The 18,850-nt window shown below is 30.6% G+C and overlaps 1 protein-coding gene, 2 long non-coding RNA genes and 1 pseudogene across 3 annotated transcripts; 3 read left to right on the forward strand and 1 right to left on the reverse strand.

Annotated features, from left to right (window-relative positions):
• Nucleotides 1-2,984: 2,984 nt before the first annotated feature.
• LOC145160891 (uncharacterized) lies at nt 2,985-6,870 on the reverse strand. The gene is made up of 3 exons (XR_013738259.1): nt 6,741-6,870; nt 4,176-6,288; nt 2,985-3,211 (listed from the first exon to the last, which is right to left on the reverse strand). It is a non-coding gene; the product is annotated as an uncharacterized LOC145160891 (long non-coding RNA).
• Nucleotides 4,989-7,741, forward strand: LOC145160889 (U-box domain-containing protein 51-like). The gene is made up of 8 exons (XM_079080268.1): nt 4,989-5,182; nt 5,339-5,412; nt 5,491-5,612; nt 5,717-6,001; nt 6,086-6,305; nt 6,392-6,493; nt 6,568-6,951; nt 7,040-7,741. The coding sequence occupies exons 1-8, from the start codon at nt 4,996-4,998 to the stop codon at nt 7,739-7,741; spliced, it is 2,076 nt and encodes a 691-aa protein (XP_078936394.1). The 5' UTR covers nt 4,989-4,995.
• A 377-nt stretch (nt 7,742-8,118) lies between these two features.
• On the forward strand, nt 8,119-9,688 carry LOC145158434 (protein RER1A-like; annotated as a pseudogene).
• Nucleotides 9,689-10,441: 753 nt separating this feature from the next.
• On the forward strand, nt 10,442-11,289 carry LOC145160890 (uncharacterized). The gene is made up of 2 exons (XR_013738258.1): nt 10,442-10,739; nt 10,831-11,289. It is a non-coding gene; the product is annotated as an uncharacterized LOC145160890 (long non-coding RNA).
• The last annotated feature ends 7,561 nt before the right edge of the window (nt 11,290-18,850 follow it).

Genomic DNA, 18,850 nt, shown 5'->3' on the forward strand with positions numbered 1-18,850 from the left:
TTAATGATTTTAATGAACAAAACTTTACAACCTTATAAAAGAAAGGAAGATAAAAAGTTATTAGTGATTACTAATTAATAATCATAAGTTAAAAACTCTTGAGTTGTAACTAATAAATATATATATATAAATTAGAAAACTCTTGAGTTGTAGTGTGAGTTTCAAATGAATGCGGTACTTGGAAATTTGTATTTATTATTATTATTATTATTATTATTATTATTATTATATTCGTCTAAATAATTGGTATGCATCATTTTAATCCCTTCAATTATTAAACATAAAGATATTTAATTATAAATTTATAACATACATAGATGCATATACATGTTAAACAAATCACATTTAATATATATATTTTCGTAAATGTCATATGTAATTCTTGTCCTAGTAGTATGGATAAATTACTTTCACATGAAGAACATATCATGATAAGTCTATCATAATTACATATCAAATGTTAAAAAATTTGTTATCTTTTAAATATTGCTTTTTAAATATGTTGTGTAGGATAACACAACAAAAAAATAATAGAAAATAAACATAATCAAAATAGAAAAACTACAATCAAATAAAGAAGAGCATTGAGTGGTTGAATATATAAATAAAGATGTTACATAAACATACATTTAAATCAAAAGAAAAAACTAACATTCGTCAACTTTGCTCAAACAAAAAAAACCTATATCCGTTTTCTGAATCTTCTTTCTTCATTTAACACCATTCAACCATAGAAACTTGATGACAATTCTTCACTAACCTGCAATCAAAATATTTTTCTTGAAAAAGAAGAACCAGAAAGATATTCCAAGCAAAACATTGATGTTTAGAGAGTCACATTCAAGATTGAGTAATACACACAAATCACATATAACGATTAAATGAGAAACTGAATATAAAGAAAGAATAGAAAAGTTTCATTTGTTTTGGTTGAAAGAAAAAATCATATTACAATTACCATCGATGCGACATAACCCATTTCTTCAAATCATCATATTTAGATCGTGAATGCTTCAACTATATGAAAACTTTTGAATCAAAATATCTTCAACCAAATGACGACTTTTTGTAAGAAAAATGTAGTAATATAACTACATATATAATAAGAGAATGCAAAAAAGTTATTGGAAATTTATAAATACTATAAATGGTTTTAATTAAGGAATATAAAAAGTTATGTAGGTTTCAAATCAATATGGTTTGAGAAAACAAAATATCTCTAAACATATGATTTTGAATGGTATGGTTTGAGAAAACAAAATATCTCTAAACATGTGATTTTGAATGATCTTATTTATATTAATGAAAAAAAAATATAACACAATCAAATGATGAGTAATAAATGATACATTCATCCACAACCTTGACTTGTAGAGCTCTTTTAGGGACTCCACTACTGCAAATACGTTCTAAAAGAATTGTGCCTATTGAAAATTTTTGTTTTCATTTTCTTATGACATCCTTCTTACATGTAAGATTTTATATAACACAAAAAACACAAAAGATTGACATTTTTGTAGTAAACTTTTCACTAAATGATAATTAAACATAATATAAGTTATAAAACTTTTAAGTGTTAAATCATAATTAAGAAAACTTTTGAGTTACATTTGTTAAAAAAAGGGGTTTCAAATGAATATGGTTTGAGGAAGTTAAAAAAGGGGGTTTCAAATGCATGAGATTCAAGAAAAAATTCTAGCTTTATAAGTATGTATGATCTTTTCTTTAGATTTCGAGTAGGTGAGAAATTTAGAAGTAATTAACTAAAGTAGCTCACTAACCATCGTCTTATTTTGTATCCATGTAATTATTTCAAAATTATTTAGTTGTTTGTTCAAAAGAGTAACATATTTATATTATCATACTAGGTTAAAACTCGTGGAACCCATGGGTGTTATTTTTAAATAGAATTAAAAATTTAATTATGTAATAAAATAATATATCATTAATTTAGAAAACTTATGAATTGTAACATTGTATTTTTTAATAACTTTGTTATTTGTAAGTATTTAATTACACACTAATTTGGTGAGATTAATAGAAATTGTTGATGTTTTTGTCAGTTTATTTCAAAACTTTATCTTGATTTACTACGTGATGTGTTTCTTCTTTAGGTTTTCTGACCATAACCTTGAAATCCGTGCGATGGTGGTGTTTTCGTTGGGATATGTTCACTATTTTTAGTAACTTTTTATATGGTAAGTTTTTAATTACAAATGGAGATTTTTAAAATCATTATGTTTGGTGCATGATTGTTGTTGAACATACGAAGATGATGACGAAACCAGAAGGAACCACGAGGGAAGAAAAGACGTTTGTTGGCTAAAACATCACTTTTGCCATTGTAAGTTACCAGTCCAATAAATCTTTAACTCCACTGTCTCTGGCGGTCCTCATTGTCATTGTAGGAGATTATAAATAAATAAATTAATATGATGAATGAAATGTGATATGCTAAAAATAACTAAAGGCGATACAAAAAAGTTGGTTATAAATTGCGAAAAACTTCCTTATAAACAACAATGAAAGTTTTATTTGTGAGTCTACCATCTTTATCTAAAATTAATAATTTTAATCCCTCTTTGCTTTGAACTCTAGATAACGCAACATACAATTGCCCATGTGAAAAAACTGGATGTTTTGAGAAACAAACCAACATTCGACAACGATTGTCCTTGACTCTTATTAATAGTCATTGCAAAACATACGGCCAAAGGAATGAGTCTCTTGCGCATGTTTGTTCGATAATAGAATTAAAATCAACAAACACAAACCATTCACCGGACCTGAAAAATCCTCACATTTTTTATACTACTTCTCCAATTTAAAGTTATGGTATGTTTGTGACCCGTAGCACTAAAATCATTGTTCACAACCGCCATGTTGGGTTTGATAATGATATAAGTCTGACATTCATTTAAAAGATCACCAAATCTTGAAAAATTTTATTTGAAAATACGAGAATGATATTTTGTACCCTGTTAAATAAAATAAATAACAATTATTTTATTGTTTGAAACATATGTAATATTGAGTGGAATATTAAAAAAATAGTACAACAAACCTCCTCATCCATTACAATCATTTCAATTGCTAAAACCAAATTATTCTTTATAAACTTCCACATCTTTACAACCCGCACTTTGATATGAGAATCATCATCAATATGTTCAATGCTTTTGAGGTATACTTTCTTACCTATATCCATTTCCTGCAAACAATTGAAAGCAGATTTTAATAATGATAAAAGAAAGAAATGGAATAAAAATTAGCTTATTGTATGACTTATATTATCTTATTTTAAAGTAATTTTATAATATATATTTAACATAATTTAAAAAAACTATAAAACATTAAAATTAATTAGAATTAAAAAAGTTATGAGATATGAACCAACAATCCAGTGATTTTTACAGCCATATATTTTCATAATATATATATATATATATATATATATATATATATATATATATATATATATATATATATATATATATATATATATATATATATATATATATATATTATAGAATAAGTAAACAAACATATTTCACTATCTTTAAATTTCGACCAAAACACCCACCATGATAGTTTTTGTAAATAAATCATTGACAAATTTTTTGCAAGGGTTTCTTTGCATCTCGTTATAACATAGTTAATATTACAGTTTCGGTACTATCTTCAACACGAATTGGAATCATGAATTTATAACAATTGAAAAGCCAAATAATATTGATAAATTGTAAATAAAAAAAGCATAATTAAATGATTCAAGTAAAAAGTAATAACCTAGGAACAAATGAAGTCATGGTTTTTGTGTATTTGTCATCGTGCCATTCATAAATTGATCTGCAAATTGATTGAAAGTAATAATTTTTTCATAAGCTTTGGTAACGCAATTGGTATAAGCTTCATAATACCAAGGTGCATTATGTAGATTGCTCTTTAATTCTTTATCATGCCAAAGATAATAAATTAACTGAACATCAATTTCAAAAGTAAAATATAATATATTTATGGACCTTTAAAATCAACTTAATGGAAAAAAAATCATCTTTGTTATTGAACCATTTACATGCAGATACACATATACAGATATACAAATTTCATTATCTACTGATTAAATGTATAATGAATAACGATGAGCAGATTTCTTTTAAAGGGTTTTGACTTACAGGTATTGAAAAAGCCTCCCGATTAGAATATCTGTTTTTCTTCTGCTCCGCGGAATTGTGAACGATTGGAATGTGAAGAATCAACGCAATTTTTTGAGTATGTTAACCAATATAATAGATAAAAATCTTTATAAAGTTTAGAGTAATACGATAAATAAGGCTGTGATCGGTTTTAAATAATAAGGTTAAATATTGATTAATGAGTTTCCTTGTTTAAAATACATGCAGGAAATAGATCAATAGATTTAATTTTTTTTTGAATTTTAAAAGATTATCGGATCTCCTTATTTAAATGGGTGACAGTTTTCGGTAAAAGGATATAATAGGAATTATTCCAGCTGTGTATACAGAAGATATTAAATCGAAGGGAAGGGTAATATCGGTGTTTCAGTTTGCTGAAAAGAGCGGGAAAAAATAGATTGGAATGCCTTAGAGAATGCCACGTAGCATTAAAAGTTCTTATTTATTATAATAGGGGATAATCGTATTGATTATTTTCATATAGTTTTAATAAAATCATATTAATGCGTATTGGTCGATTCTAATCCATTCAAAGATATGTGGAGAGAGTTTTTAGGAAGTGATTTGATTAGAAACGATGGAAAGGAAATGTAGTTTGACTTGGTACTTTCCAACCCTGCCTAAAGTTATACCAAACAATCGTCTACCAATTTTTTCAAGTTAACAATCCATTCCCAAAACCAAACTAAATCAAAAACCATAAAGATTTAACAAAAAACAAATGAGGTCCAAAAATCCAGGACAATGGAAATAGTTTTCTGTCATGTCCCAATAGAAGAAAATAAGGAAGAAACAAAGAATGTGGTTTCCTAAGACAACGAGTAACTCGTCCATCCGTGCAGGAAATGGGCAACGTAAGGGAAACTCCATTGTGGCTGTCGCAATAGACAAGGATAAATACAGCCAACACGCTCTCAAATGGGTTGTTGAACACCTTCTCACCCGTGGTCAAACCGTTGTCCTCATCCATGTCAATCACAAATCAGGCAATAAGCAATTCCTCCATAAATTAATATTTACACAAATCATAATTTTCATTTCTACAAAACTTTATGTTAGAAATTATAGTTGATGAATCTGTTGGAATCCTATACAATGTCTCAGTGACTTATCTAACAAAATACTACGTGTTATGGATGTAGGGGGAGGGCCTGATCATGAAAAGAAGATTCGAGACCTATTCCTCACTTTCCATTGCTTCTGTACCCGAAAAGACGTATGCATGCATACACATTTCCATACAAAAACTTGATTATTTCGTCCAAAAAAAATATATTTTTTATTTGATTTACAGGTACAATGCATTGATGTCATACTTGAAGGCACCAACATAGCAAAAGCGTTAGCAGAATACGCTTCTGAAAATGCAATAGAGTATTTGGTGCTTGGTGCATCCTCACGACATGGTTTCATTAGGTGAAATTAAGACGATAAATATTTTTTTCATTGTTGTTTTTTTCACGTTAAGATCTTTTGAGTTTTGACTAATCGATTAATTATTTAACTCTGATATATACAAGATTCAAGACCTCCGATGTTCCCAGCAGTGTAATGAAGGTGGCCCCAGATTTCTGCACCATTTATGTCATCTCCAAAGGGAAGATTTCGAGTGCAAAAAAATCTTTAAAACCCGCCCCGTTTGTTTCTCCGCTCCATGAACAGATCCAAGAGAAATCAAACAATGCAAACAGTTTCGTGTCAATTGCACCCAACAACAACAACAACAACCACAGTTTTCAATCCAGAGCGCCGGAAAAGCCGCCTGAGAAGCCCCGTATGATGCCGGAAAAGCTTGAATCCTTCAGGTAAGTTTTAAGTTTTCATAGTACTTCACGAAAGCACCCTTCAAACTATTTTTGCAGAACTAAAAGCAGTTAATTAATTACCAGATCGCCATTTACTCGACCTGGAAGAGCAGAAAATGCGAAGCTCTTGAAGCTTCAGGATTTAGACACCGATATATCGTTTGTGGGGAATGCGAGGCAGAGCACTGATCGCATGTCTCTCGGTAACTACTACGACCTGGACATCGGAATAACTGATCGGAATCGTGATGATTTCTCATCGTCTTCTTTTGAGAGCCGAGCCTCATCTGCATCTCAGAATATGGTAAGTATGCATTAAACAAAGCCATCCCCCAGATCTAAAACAGATATAAAACATGGATTTACTTCGATCTTGAGAAATTCATACAGGATGATGGTGACAATGAAATGAAAATGTTAAAGATGGAACTCGTGAGGAAAATGGGCTTATATACTGTAGATTGCAATGACGCAAGTACAGCAAAACAAAAGGTCTGTTACAAATTGAGCACTAATAATGATTATTTTATGTGCAATAGATGACTAATATGACATAATCCAAACAGGAGGGACTCCAACAATGGCGTATGGAAGAACAGAAGAGATTATTAGAGGAGGCTAGAGAAGCTGGAGAGAAAGAGAAAGCCAAGTCCCAGGCAACAATGGAGAAAGCAGAAGCATCTAAAAGAATCATGGAATTGGAATCTAGACGAGTTGTCGCCGAAATGAAAGCACTTACCACAGACGATGAGGATCCCGATAACAAATTCCAGTATAAGAAATATACAATTGAAGAGATCGAAGAGGCTACAGAGTTTTTTGCACAATCTAGAAAGATCGGAGAAGGAGGCTACGGTCCTGTTTTTAAAGGTATGCTCAGTCAGACCGTTGTCGCCATTAAAGTGTTGCGTCCAGATGCTGCACAAGGAAGGTCGCAGTTTCAACGCGAGGTATATAGGGATATGAATTGTTGAATTGTAATTAAGGTTTAATTTAAGGATCTCTACAAATAATTGATTGGTTGATGAATGATGATAGGTTGAAGTGTTGAGCTGTATGCGACATCCGAATATGGTTCTCCTCCTTGGAGCCTGCCCGGAATACGGGTGTCTGATCTATGAATACATGGGTAACGGTAGTTTAGAAGATCGGCTACTCAGAAGAGGAAACACGCCACCGTTATCCTGGCAAATCAGATTCAAAATCGCGTCAGAAATCGCCACCGGAATCCTGTTTCTTCATCAGACAAAACCAGAACCGATAGTTCACCGTGATCTGAAGCCAGGAAACATTCTCCTAGACGAAAACTTCGTGAGCAAGATAAGCGACGTCGGACTAGCGAGATTACTCCCGCCGTCGGTTACTGGTGACATGACGCAGTATCGGATGACATCGGCGGCAGGGACACTTTGCTATATTGATCCGGAATATCAGCAGACGGGGATGCTTGGGGTGAAATCTGATGTCTATTCTCTAGGGATCATGTTGTTGCAGTTGATTACAGCTAGACCGGCGATGGGTTTGAGTCATCATGTTCAAAACGCCATTGATGATGGAACTTTTGGTAAGATGCTGGATCCGTGTGTCACTGATTGGCCTCAAGATGAAGCCCTAGGGTTTGCAAAATTGGCACTACAATGTGCTGAGTTAAGGCGTAAAGATAGACCGGATTTAGGGAAGGTGGTTTTGCCGGAGCTTGCTAGATTGAGAGACTTCGGTGAGGAGAGCATGCCGCCGTGAGCAACACCGTGTATATACTAACTAGTTCAGAATTCAGATCCTTCCCAACCATAGCTATAGGTTTCTCTGTAGGTGTATATATTGCTTCCGTTGAATATTGAAAATTGTATATTTACAGGTGAAGAACATGGTGCACCTTGCTTATGTTTTTCTTTTTTCTTTTTAATTTGCTATCTTCGATATAATAATCGTAAAATTTATTTCGTTTTCTGGGCATTAATTAGTCATTACAAAAAAGGGTAATAAGTTTTTGCCAATTAGAAAAATCTATACCTGTTGGGGATGAAACAAGCAAAGAGGCACGAAGCCACGAACAGATAGAGGTGCACATTTTGGCAGCCCGGCCTGGCCCGGCCCGAACAGTCAATGACTTGAAAATGCCAGGCTGGATGTCTCATCTGAAAATTTGGCCTGGTAAGGTTTGTGGTCTATGCCTCTTTGGGCTGCCTTCGGGCCTAAAAGCTTGGCCATGTCGCCCTTTTAAATATTTTTATTCAGTTTAATTGTCATTCTAACAGGTTAAAATGGCGATAAATAATGGCTTAAAAAGATGTTCACCTTTGTCTACATATTTGTTACAATAAAAAGATATAGCATCGAATAATAGTATAACATCATGAAAGATAAACAAGAACATATGCATTATACTCAGTAAACGTGATCTTATTTAATTGTTGTCGACTATAGATGGTTATGAGATAACCATGTTAGGTACAATTACCAAATTTCCACACGGCAAAAGGATATGATCGCAATTTTTGCAACGCGCTGTCCACACATTAGAAGTCGTTGGACGCAACTCAAAAGTTTCCCAATATTTGGTCGTTCGTTAGTCAAAGTCGTTATAACGATATTATTCAGGACTACAACTATTCTCATAAATTAAGTTATATATATATATATATATATATATATATATATATATATATATATATATATATATATATAGGTAAATGTTCTAAGAACAAAAAAAGATTAAGAACCCTAAGAACCATTTATTTTTTAACTTATAATTATTATAATTTATTATTATAAAAGACATTTTGTCAATTATTTCTTAAAAATAAAAAATGGTATGATTGTAAATAAATACAAATTTTAGCCCACTTTAATAAACATAAAAGAAAAGTGGCATGATGGTAAATATTGGGAAATCAAGACCTATTTTCTTTAACACATAATATCTTATTCAAAATTAGATCTAGATTTGATATCTCTCTTATCAGCAAGTTCATCTATCCATCATCGAGAGCTAGATTTCCGACGATCGACACCACCGTCGACGACCAACACCACCATCGACGACATCGTAACTATCATTTTCTCCAACAATTTCTGGAACATTGACCTTGAAACAACTATAGATCTGGAATCAGATTTATTAAACATGACATCATATTTGAACACCTTCTCGACAAGTCAACGCCATACGTCCGCCACCGTTGGATCGGTTTCGGCGTCGTCTTGTTCATCGACGTCCTCCGTGTTTGCTTCGTTCGTGGTTACTACATCGTAACATATGACCTAAGGATCTATAGTCTTCAGCTCTTCATCACTTTCCCTTCGCATCAGGTTGATCCCAAATTTGAAGAAGAACATTTTGATGGCTTTGCCCTAACTACCAATGGATCTGAAGAATTCAGCCCCTTCGTTCGCCGTCTTCCTGAATTCAAGCTCTGGTGCGTCCTATAAATGTTACTTAATTCTTGTATGTTATTTTCGATTTAGCAAATACATAAACACATGATTCTATTGAAATGGCTACAGGTATTCAATTACAATACAACTTGCCTTGCTTTTGTGTTGAGATTCTTCCGTGTATTTGATGTTCCTGTATTTTGGCAAATTCTATTGTTCTATTGGATTGTGTTGTTTGTTGCAACAATGAGGAGACATATAAGACATATGATAAAGTATACATATGTTCCCTACTCTTTTGGCAAATAGGTAACACTCTTTTGGAAACACATAACAAAATTATACTTAAACTTCTCAGATTAATCTCGATCCTGTAAACTGATTAGATGCATTTCTCATATGTTTCTAGTGTCACACAGGAAGGACAGAAGAGGTGGTTAATGATGCATCACCTGCTACAAGTTGAATCTTCGCTGGTCACATTTGTTGCATATTATAGGTACATTGAAGCATCTAGATGATCATTATAAGTTATAATAAGGATTTGATTGACTGGATTTGTTATACCATACAATCTTGCAATATTGAAAAACAAAATGTTACTTGCCTTAATGAATTTCTTATTACTTGTTATGTTAATTGTTATATTAATTACTATAGAGATTAGGTGTTATAGGGATTAATTCTCAATATTGGCTATATTTTTTTTATAGAAATCTATAATTAAGAAAAAATATTAATTTGACTAGGTGTAAGTCTATTTTTTTATTAAATTATATATATATATATATATATATATATATATATATATATATATATATATATATATATCAGTGTTGCAAATATCAGCCTAGGCTGTCGATTAATCGGCGCCTAGGCGCTTGGCGGTCATCTACTGTCGACGTTTATAGCTAATCAGACTATATAATCGGACGTGGTCAAAGTCGGTCAAAGACGTGTCTAGGCGGGTCTAGGCGCCCAAATCGGTCAACCAAGTCAACGTAATTTTAAAAAAATTTAAGGGCAAAATTGACAAAATGTAACAATTGCTTTTAGGGTTAACTTCCAATTTCTCATTCGATGCACTAAAAAAAATCGACATTCTCTCTGGACTCAAACCAAGAACGAGAACGAAAGATGTGAAATCGGCGCATCTTCTTCTTCTTCCGTTCACCTTCGACTTTAGCTCTGGCCTCCGGTTCGTCATCACCTTCGAGCAACGATGTCGCAGTCCCCTTCCAAGCTCCAGTTATCATCACATTTGACAACGATTCCTGTTCACGAAGTTCTCGGCTCCAAAATCAGCTCCTCTTACGACTACAACTCCTCTCCTCGACACTAATCGAGTTATCCAGCAAAGGTTAATATTACTTCTCTATGAAACTTCTTCTGTTAACAACAATTTATCCAGAATTTGTTGAAAAATAGCATTTGACAGCTTTTCTGTTAAGAAATTTACTGATTTTAGGATTGATGTTACTCAAAGTTACATTACAAAGGAAGGAGATGAAAAGGAAAAACCCAGTGAAGAACAGTTTAGTAATTTCAGAGTGAAGTTAGTGGATTTGACTATTGTGACTCAATCTTATTTTGAGAATTTGGTGAGGGCTTTACAGTGGGCTTTCGGAGGTTTGAAAAAGTGGAAGTGGTTTGGACCAGGGTGCAGCAGGTGGTTCCAAGGGTCGAACCAGGGGGAGCGGTGGTGCTGATGGTTCGAAGAGGATGAAGATCACGATGAGGGTTGGTGAATCGTCGAGTGGTGATTATGATTTGTGAAAAATTTTAAGATTTGATTATGTTTGGGGATGTTTGATAGATTTGAATTGTATGCACAGGTATTTTGGGTTTTTCCTTTTATTAATGTTATATTTAATGTTATATTTAATGTCAAATTCTTAGGATTAATGTTATATTCAATAGTTTTTTTAATAATTAATGGTCTCCGATTAATCCATCGATTAATCCTCTTCTAGTCGATTAATCGCATGACCCAAGTCCACCGTCGAGCGATTTCTGCAACCTTGATATATATATATATATATATATATATATATATATATATATATATATATATGGTTGTAGAAATGAAATGATGTGTTAAATAGTATTTTACCAAAAAAAGAAGAAATATAATGTTTATTAAATTAAGTTGTGAATACGACCAGAAAAATGTAATTGAGTTTGGTGTTTGTCCGACGACGGTCAGGCGATGGTCCGACAACGGTCCAACAATAAGTGACAACTAGTTGTACATTAGGGAACGGAAAAGTTTGACAAATATAATATTAATGCTTGATTTGTCAAACAACTGTGAAATTTGTGTATTAAACTGTTAATTAACTGCATTAAGTTGTGAAATTTATATTTAAACTGTGAATTGATTATATTAAGCTGTAAATTTTGTGTATTAAATTGTATATGTTTATTATATTAAGCTTTGAATTTTGTGTATTAAACTGTGAATTGACTGTATTAAGCTGTGAATTTTCTGTCATTAAAATTTTATATAGTTGTCAATGCATAATTTTTGTGTAACAAACTACGAATTTATTATATTAAGCTGTGAATTTTGTGTCTTAAGCTGTGATTTTTTAGGATTTAAACTGTGAATTGACTGTATTAAGCTGTGAATTTTCTGTTTAAACTGTGAACTTTATATATTAAACTGTGATTTTTGTGTTACAACTATGAATTGACTGCATTAAAGTGTGAACTTTCTATTTAAACTGTGAATTGACTACGAATTTTTAATGAATTTTGTGTTAATTTATGAATGATTTAAGTTGTGATTTTTGGGGTTTAAACTGTGAATTGACTGCATTAAAATGTGAACTTTCTATTTAAACTGTGAATTAACTATGATTTTTTAATGAATTTTGTGTTAATTTTTTTGAATGATTTATATATGAATGTTTGTATTCATATCTTGTGAATATCTTTTTTTTGTTGTACAAATATGTAAAAATGGATAAGTTTTTTTTTAATTATTTTGCATTAAACTCTGAATAAGTAAATTAATTGATTTATTAAAATGTGAATATTGTATTTTAACTGTCAATCAATGATTTTATATATAGATTTGAGTTGGAAGGAATGATGAATGTGACGGTATCACGAATGGTTGGTGGTGACGTGTGGTAGTTAGTCATGGTGGTGGTAATAGAGTTTGAGTTTGACTTTTTAAATATGTAAATTAATGTATAATGGATTGTATTATGTTATGTTGTGAGTTTTATGTATTAAACTAAAAATTGACTGTATTAAGTTGTATATTTTATATAAATTTTGTGTTAAAATATGAATGAAAGTATGTATGAAAATATTAAATAATGTATTAGTGAATTGTTATGTTTATTAAACTATGAATATTGTATTTTATACTGTGAATATTTCTTAGACACAATATATTTTATTTACAAGAAATCTACAATTTAGAAAAAAAGGAAAATTGAATTTTTCAAGACATAATTCAATTTTTTTTACCAAAATTTTGTATATTTTGACTGGAAAAATAAAAAGTATTACCAAAGAAATGCGAGTAACAATTTTTGTTCTATTAAACTGTGAATACGATCAGAAAAATGTCACCGAATTTATTGTTATTCCGACACCATTCCGACGAAGCTCCAGCGGTGGTCAGACAAAGGTTCGACGGTGGTTTGGGGACGGTCCGAGGACAAGTGACAAATTGCTTAACACAATATAAATATTAGATTTGTCCAAAATGTCTTTAATGAAAACATTTAAAAATGGTTCTCAGGGTTCTTAACCTTTTGGGGTTCTCATTTGAACCACTCCATATATATATATATATATATATATATATATATATATATATATATATATATATATATATATATATATATAGAGAGAGAGAGAGAGAGAGAGCAAGGATCATTTGAGAACTCATAGTTTCCCGAAAACCTGGGAACTAAAAGTGGAACGTTGGATCAAAAAAATGGATGACCAAGATGCACTGTGGCATTTTTGTAAATAAGTGGAAAAATAAAGGGACGGGGGCATAGAAATTAAATGGCATTAGGGGCATTTTAGGGTTATAGAAATTAACTCCTTACACACACGTCTGATTACCATTCCTCACTAGATCTCTCTCTCTCTCTCTCTCTCTCTCTCTCTCTCTCTCTCTCTCTCTCTCTCTCCTTCCCACGTCTCCCATGTCTCCACCGTATCTTTTCCCTTCCATCGATCGTCTCTGCCCTACCTCAATCGACCACCTCTACCTCCAACTTCATCGTCATCCTCGCCGCCTTTTTGTGTTCCCTAATCTGTGTCCTCGGTCTCGTTGCAGTCGCTCGCTGCACCTGGATCCGTCGGATCTTCGGAATAGTCTCCTACACCAAAGAAACAATGGCGGAGAAATTCTCCGACTGCACTGTCTACTTGACGAAATTCGTCTCCGGTGATGAGATCAGATCGTTGCCAAGGTTCGGATATGGTTTCCATGTCATGTGCTTTGAAACTTGGTTCGGATCTCACTCCTCCTGTCCGTCTTGTCGCCATATCTTATTAGCATCGCCGAGATGTAAGAATTGAGGTGAAGTTCCCGTGGATGAATCCACTGCAGCTCAAACAAATGCTTCAATCGACAGGTTTTTTCCCTAATTTGAAAAGTACCGATTTGATTCATTTTAATTTGTAGTTAGTTTTAGAACTGTACAGTAATTAATCAGGTGAAAAATTACTATTTTATTTAGTTCATCGGAAGTGAGATATGTTATTTAGTTCTGTTATTTAGTTCATTGAAAGTGAGATCTTACTATTTCGTCAATGATTATGTTAAATTTTGTTGTTTTTTTTTGTGTTAATTCATTTGATTATCAATTAGAGATAAGTTTGAAATTGTGTTGAACTAGTTGAACTTTCATGAACTCATAATTGAGTTTATTTTGGGGGGAATTAGTTAGTGGTTTTGTAATTAAGCTTATAATTAACTTGTTATTGGAATTTGGTTGTAGATTAATCATGTAAATGAGTAATTTTTGATCCAATATTGGTTAATTATCAGCTTCATTTCGTAAATTACACAAATTTGAAGGACGATAAATCGAAGTCATCATAAACACGAGACTAAAATGCATCATTTATTATTATTTCTTTTGAAAACGTGTTATGCGTTTGTAGTTTTATGCTACCTGCTTCAATTCCTATTTCTGTAGTTCTAACTTGAATACATGCATCTGAATGTTTTTTAATTTACATTTTCTAGACATGGTGGATCATGAAACAATAATTTTTAGCCATTGATAATGGAAGATTTGGTTTTTGTTTCACTTAGCAATAAAAGCATGTTGTTTTTACTTTTTACAGATAAATATAATTGATACTCCAGGTCACATGGACTTCACAATTGAAGTTGAGAGAGCTCTACAGGTTCTTGATGGTGTAATTCTTGTCCTCTGTAGTGTTGGTGGTGTCCAAAGTTAGTCAATTACTGTTGATTTTATAGTAATTAAAATACGAGATCAGTTATTAATAGTTTTTACTTTTTAGGATTTGATTTTAATTAAATTTTAACGCAAATTAACAGTGAGATAGGTTAATTCTTATTGATTTGATTGGCTGATGCAAGATGATTTGTGTTTAGGTTTATTTTATCTTATTTTCTAATATGACCTTTTGGAGATTATTAAAGAATTTGATGAGTATTTTCTCCGGGCGGCGGATTCCGACTGAAAATGTCGGCTTTATTGGAGGTTCTGACTTGCACCTTTCCTAACGAAACACCCTCAGGTAAAATCTCATAATTTAAATAAATAACTTTCAATTAAATAGCTTAAAATTTTATGTTCATGAAATGTACAATTGCTATTGCTTTGTATATAAGTTCTAATTACATGATTCCTCTAAATTAATTGATGTGAGCTCTAGAAAAATGTGTTACAAAATTATCATGGGAATTTGAGTAAATTGATGCACTTTTTCTTTTTGCAACTTTAATTTATGATGCTTTTTGTCTCTTGCAGCCCAGATTGTGGCCACAACAAGGTAGCGTACATCCAGTTTCAAACAAGGCCAGCTGATGAACCCATGACAATAAACTTCACTTGTGAGAAATGTGGTAAATGCTGGCGTGAGGACTAAAATTCAGACCAAGGGAAACCTGCATTTTTTGCCTCAAATATTGAAACAAAGTGTTTCTATTATACTTTTGGAACTAATGAAATGAAGGTATGATTTTTTATCTGTTTTACCTTTTTGCTAACAAACATGAATCTACAAATGCTGCTAAAATTCAAAATTCAGCTTCAGGGTTCAAAAGATGGGGAAGAAAAGGTCCATTTATCAGATATTATGATTTACATGTGAATCACTTGTGATTTACATGTGAATCACTTGTGATTCACATGTAAATCATCTTAATTATTTATTTTTTCTAACCATATAGTTTATTTTAGTTGCTTCTATATTGAGCTTCATGAATCACTTGTGATTTACATGTGAATCACTTGTGATTTACATGTGAATCACTTGTGATTTACATGTGAATCACTTGTGACACATGTGAATCATTTGTGATTTACATGTGAATCACATATAATTCACATGTAAATCATCTTAATTATCTATTTTTTCTAACCATATACTTTATTTTAATTTGTTTCATTTTAGCAATATATCACAAGTGAATCACATATGAATTACATGTGATTCACATGTAAATCACATGTAATTTACATGTAAATCACAAGTGAATCGCATATGAGTTACATGTGATTCATATGTAATTTACATATAAATCACATGTAATTCACAAGTGATTAACATATGAATTACATGTGTTTCACATGTAAATCACAAGTGAATCACATATGAATTACATGTGATTCACATGTAATTCGCATGCAAACCACATGTAACTCACAAGTAAATTTCATATGAATTACAAGTGATACACATATAAATCACAAGTGAATCACATATGAATTACGTCTATATGCACACATGTGTTTTTGTGAGTTTCTTGCATTAATCATTTTTTTTTCTTATAGATTTGGAAGAATTTGTTTAAAATATTGAAGAGGTGAAAAATGATAAATTAAAGAAAATATGGAAATCTTGACACGAATACATGAAAACGCTTTGAAATTTTGTAGTATTCTTTGTTTTATATATATATATATATATATATATATATATATATATATATATATATATATTATTTTCTATCGAATAAAATACTTGTACTATTGTGTTTAGAGATTATTAAATAAAAATGGATTTTTTTATATCACAATTTACGAATATTATAGTATAAGAAATATGCATATATATATATATATATATATATATATATATGTACTTGAAAAATATGCATATATACACCTAAAACGTTGATTTTTTTGTTAAAATAGTAAGAGTTTTTTTTTTTTTTAAATATTCTTGTTTTTTTAAAAAAAATTGGTTTTTAAAAATTTACTTTTTAAAAAAATGCAGTTTTTTAAAAAAAAATGAAGCTTTTTTTTTAAAATGCAATTTTTTTATAAAATTGCAGTTTTTTTTTGAAAAAAATGCAGTTTTTTGGAAAAATTATTTATTTTTTTAAAAAATCCGAATTTGATTTATTATGTTAATTTTTTGAACTTTTTATTAATATTTCCAATAACAAAAAAAAATTAAACATTAAATAAGATCGATAAGATGACGATCATGCCCTTAATGGATTAATTTTGATCTAACGTTTCACTTTAATGACGAAATTTGGTTTAAGTTCTATGAAAAACAAAAAACCCTAAAAAAAATCCTAAAAATCATAAAAATGCATACAAAAATTCCTTATAGATCACAAATCCTTTTTTTTAAATTTTTTATTTGAAAAAACCGCACCTTTTATTAAAAAAAAGCTTGATTTTTTTCAACGAATTTTTAAATAAATATACAATTTTTTCATATATAAAATCAAAAAAAAGTTTTGTGATCTCTAAGTTTTTTTTATGCATTTTTATGATTTTTAGTTTTTTTAAGGTTTTTTTGTTTTCCCTAAAACCCTTCCCTATATATATATATATATATATATATATATATATATATATATATATATATATATATATATATATATATATATATATAGAGAGAGAGAGAGAGAGAGAGAGAGAGAGAGAGAGAGAGAGAGAGAGAGAGAGAGAGAGAGAGAGTTAGATTAATGTGAGACGGCGTAATTTTGTGAGACTGTGAGACGCAATCCTAGCTACTCATTTGGTAGATAAAAAAAAACATTTTTAAAATGCAAAATAATTGAAAATTTTCGAATTTTTTTTTTCAAATATTATTTTCGGAATTTATATTTTCCAAAAAAAAATACCAAAAAAATAAAAAATAAATAAACAAATACCTTTTTTTACATATTCTAGTAAAATATTAGAATATTCTACATATCTGACAAATCTAGTAGAATATTCTAACATTCTAAAAATCACATTAGAATATATACAGTGTAATATTTTATTAGAATATTTCACGTATTCTTAAAAAAAACGGTAATTTTATTTATTTATTTTTATTTTTTTTAGGTAATTAAAGTGACGAAAATAAAAATTAATTTTTTTTCGGATTTTTACTTTTATTTTGCATTTTAAAATTATTTTTAGATTTGGTCTCACGGTCTCACAAAATTAGCATGGTCTCAAATGAACCTGAACCTATATATATATATATATATATATATATATATATATATATATATATATATATATATATATATATATATATATATATAGGGTTAGGTTCATGTGAGACAAATGAATTTTGTGAGACAAAGGGACCAAATCTTGATCACTCATGACAAATAATTAGTGGCTAAGAATAAAACATAAAAACACTATATAAGGCTGATGTAGGCGGTGTCAATTTTGAAAATACGTCAAAGTTTGTGATTAACTATGGACTAGGAGGGATAACTCTATCATTTTGCACTCAAATCATATGAGAGCTGATTCTTTTCTTCCCAGTCGTGATTTGCTTCTTCTTTCTCCCCTAAACTTTTTGTTGATCTGGATTTTTCTTAAGCGTAATTCCATAGAATATGAAATCGACCCAAATCTTCTCAATCTTATTCCACAAAACCCTAGAAATCTGCCCCATCAACGAGAACTCACAACAAAAAAACCCAAGTTTTGGTTCTGTATCAATTCAACGAAAATCCATAGTCGTATCCCTAATTGACGAGATTTATTTCTTCAATACATCGATTTATTCAGATCAAACATCGATCGTGGTTGTTTCAAACACAAAAACCTCTCCAAAATGGGAAAATTACCTCTATTACAAGTTTTCTGATTTTAGATTTTGACAAATTAGATCTTATCTTCTCTGAATATCTTAATAGTATATGAAATGACTCTTCGATTAATAGTTTGTTTAACTTTTTATGTTAATTTGTTGATTAATCACATAATCTAACACTACATTAGCAAACTAGGGTTTGATAGATTAGTATTATGTTTTGATGAAATT

Source organism: Lactuca virosa, chromosome 2 (genome assembly GCF_052849685.1).
Source record: "Lactuca virosa cultivar CGN04683 chromosome 2, Lactuca_virosa_CGN04683_v6, whole genome shotgun sequence".
In the NCBI taxonomy this organism is placed as follows: Eukaryota; Viridiplantae; Streptophyta; class Magnoliopsida; order Asterales; family Asteraceae; genus Lactuca; species Lactuca virosa.

Excerpts from the sequence above, each read along its gene's own strand:
- LOC145160889 (XM_079080268.1), top strand. The coding sequence starts at position 4,996 with ATGTGGTTTCCTAAGACAACGAGTAACTCGTCCATCCGTGCAGGAAAT. Across the intron at positions 6,494-6,567 it reads CAAGTACAGCAAAACAAAAG|GAGGGACTCCAACAATGGCG; the intron begins GTCTGTTACAAA and ends TAATCCAAACAG. Across the intron at positions 6,952-7,039 it reads GGTCGCAGTTTCAACGCGAG|GTTGAAGTGTTGAGCTGTAT; the intron begins GTATATAGGGAT and ends GAATGATGATAG.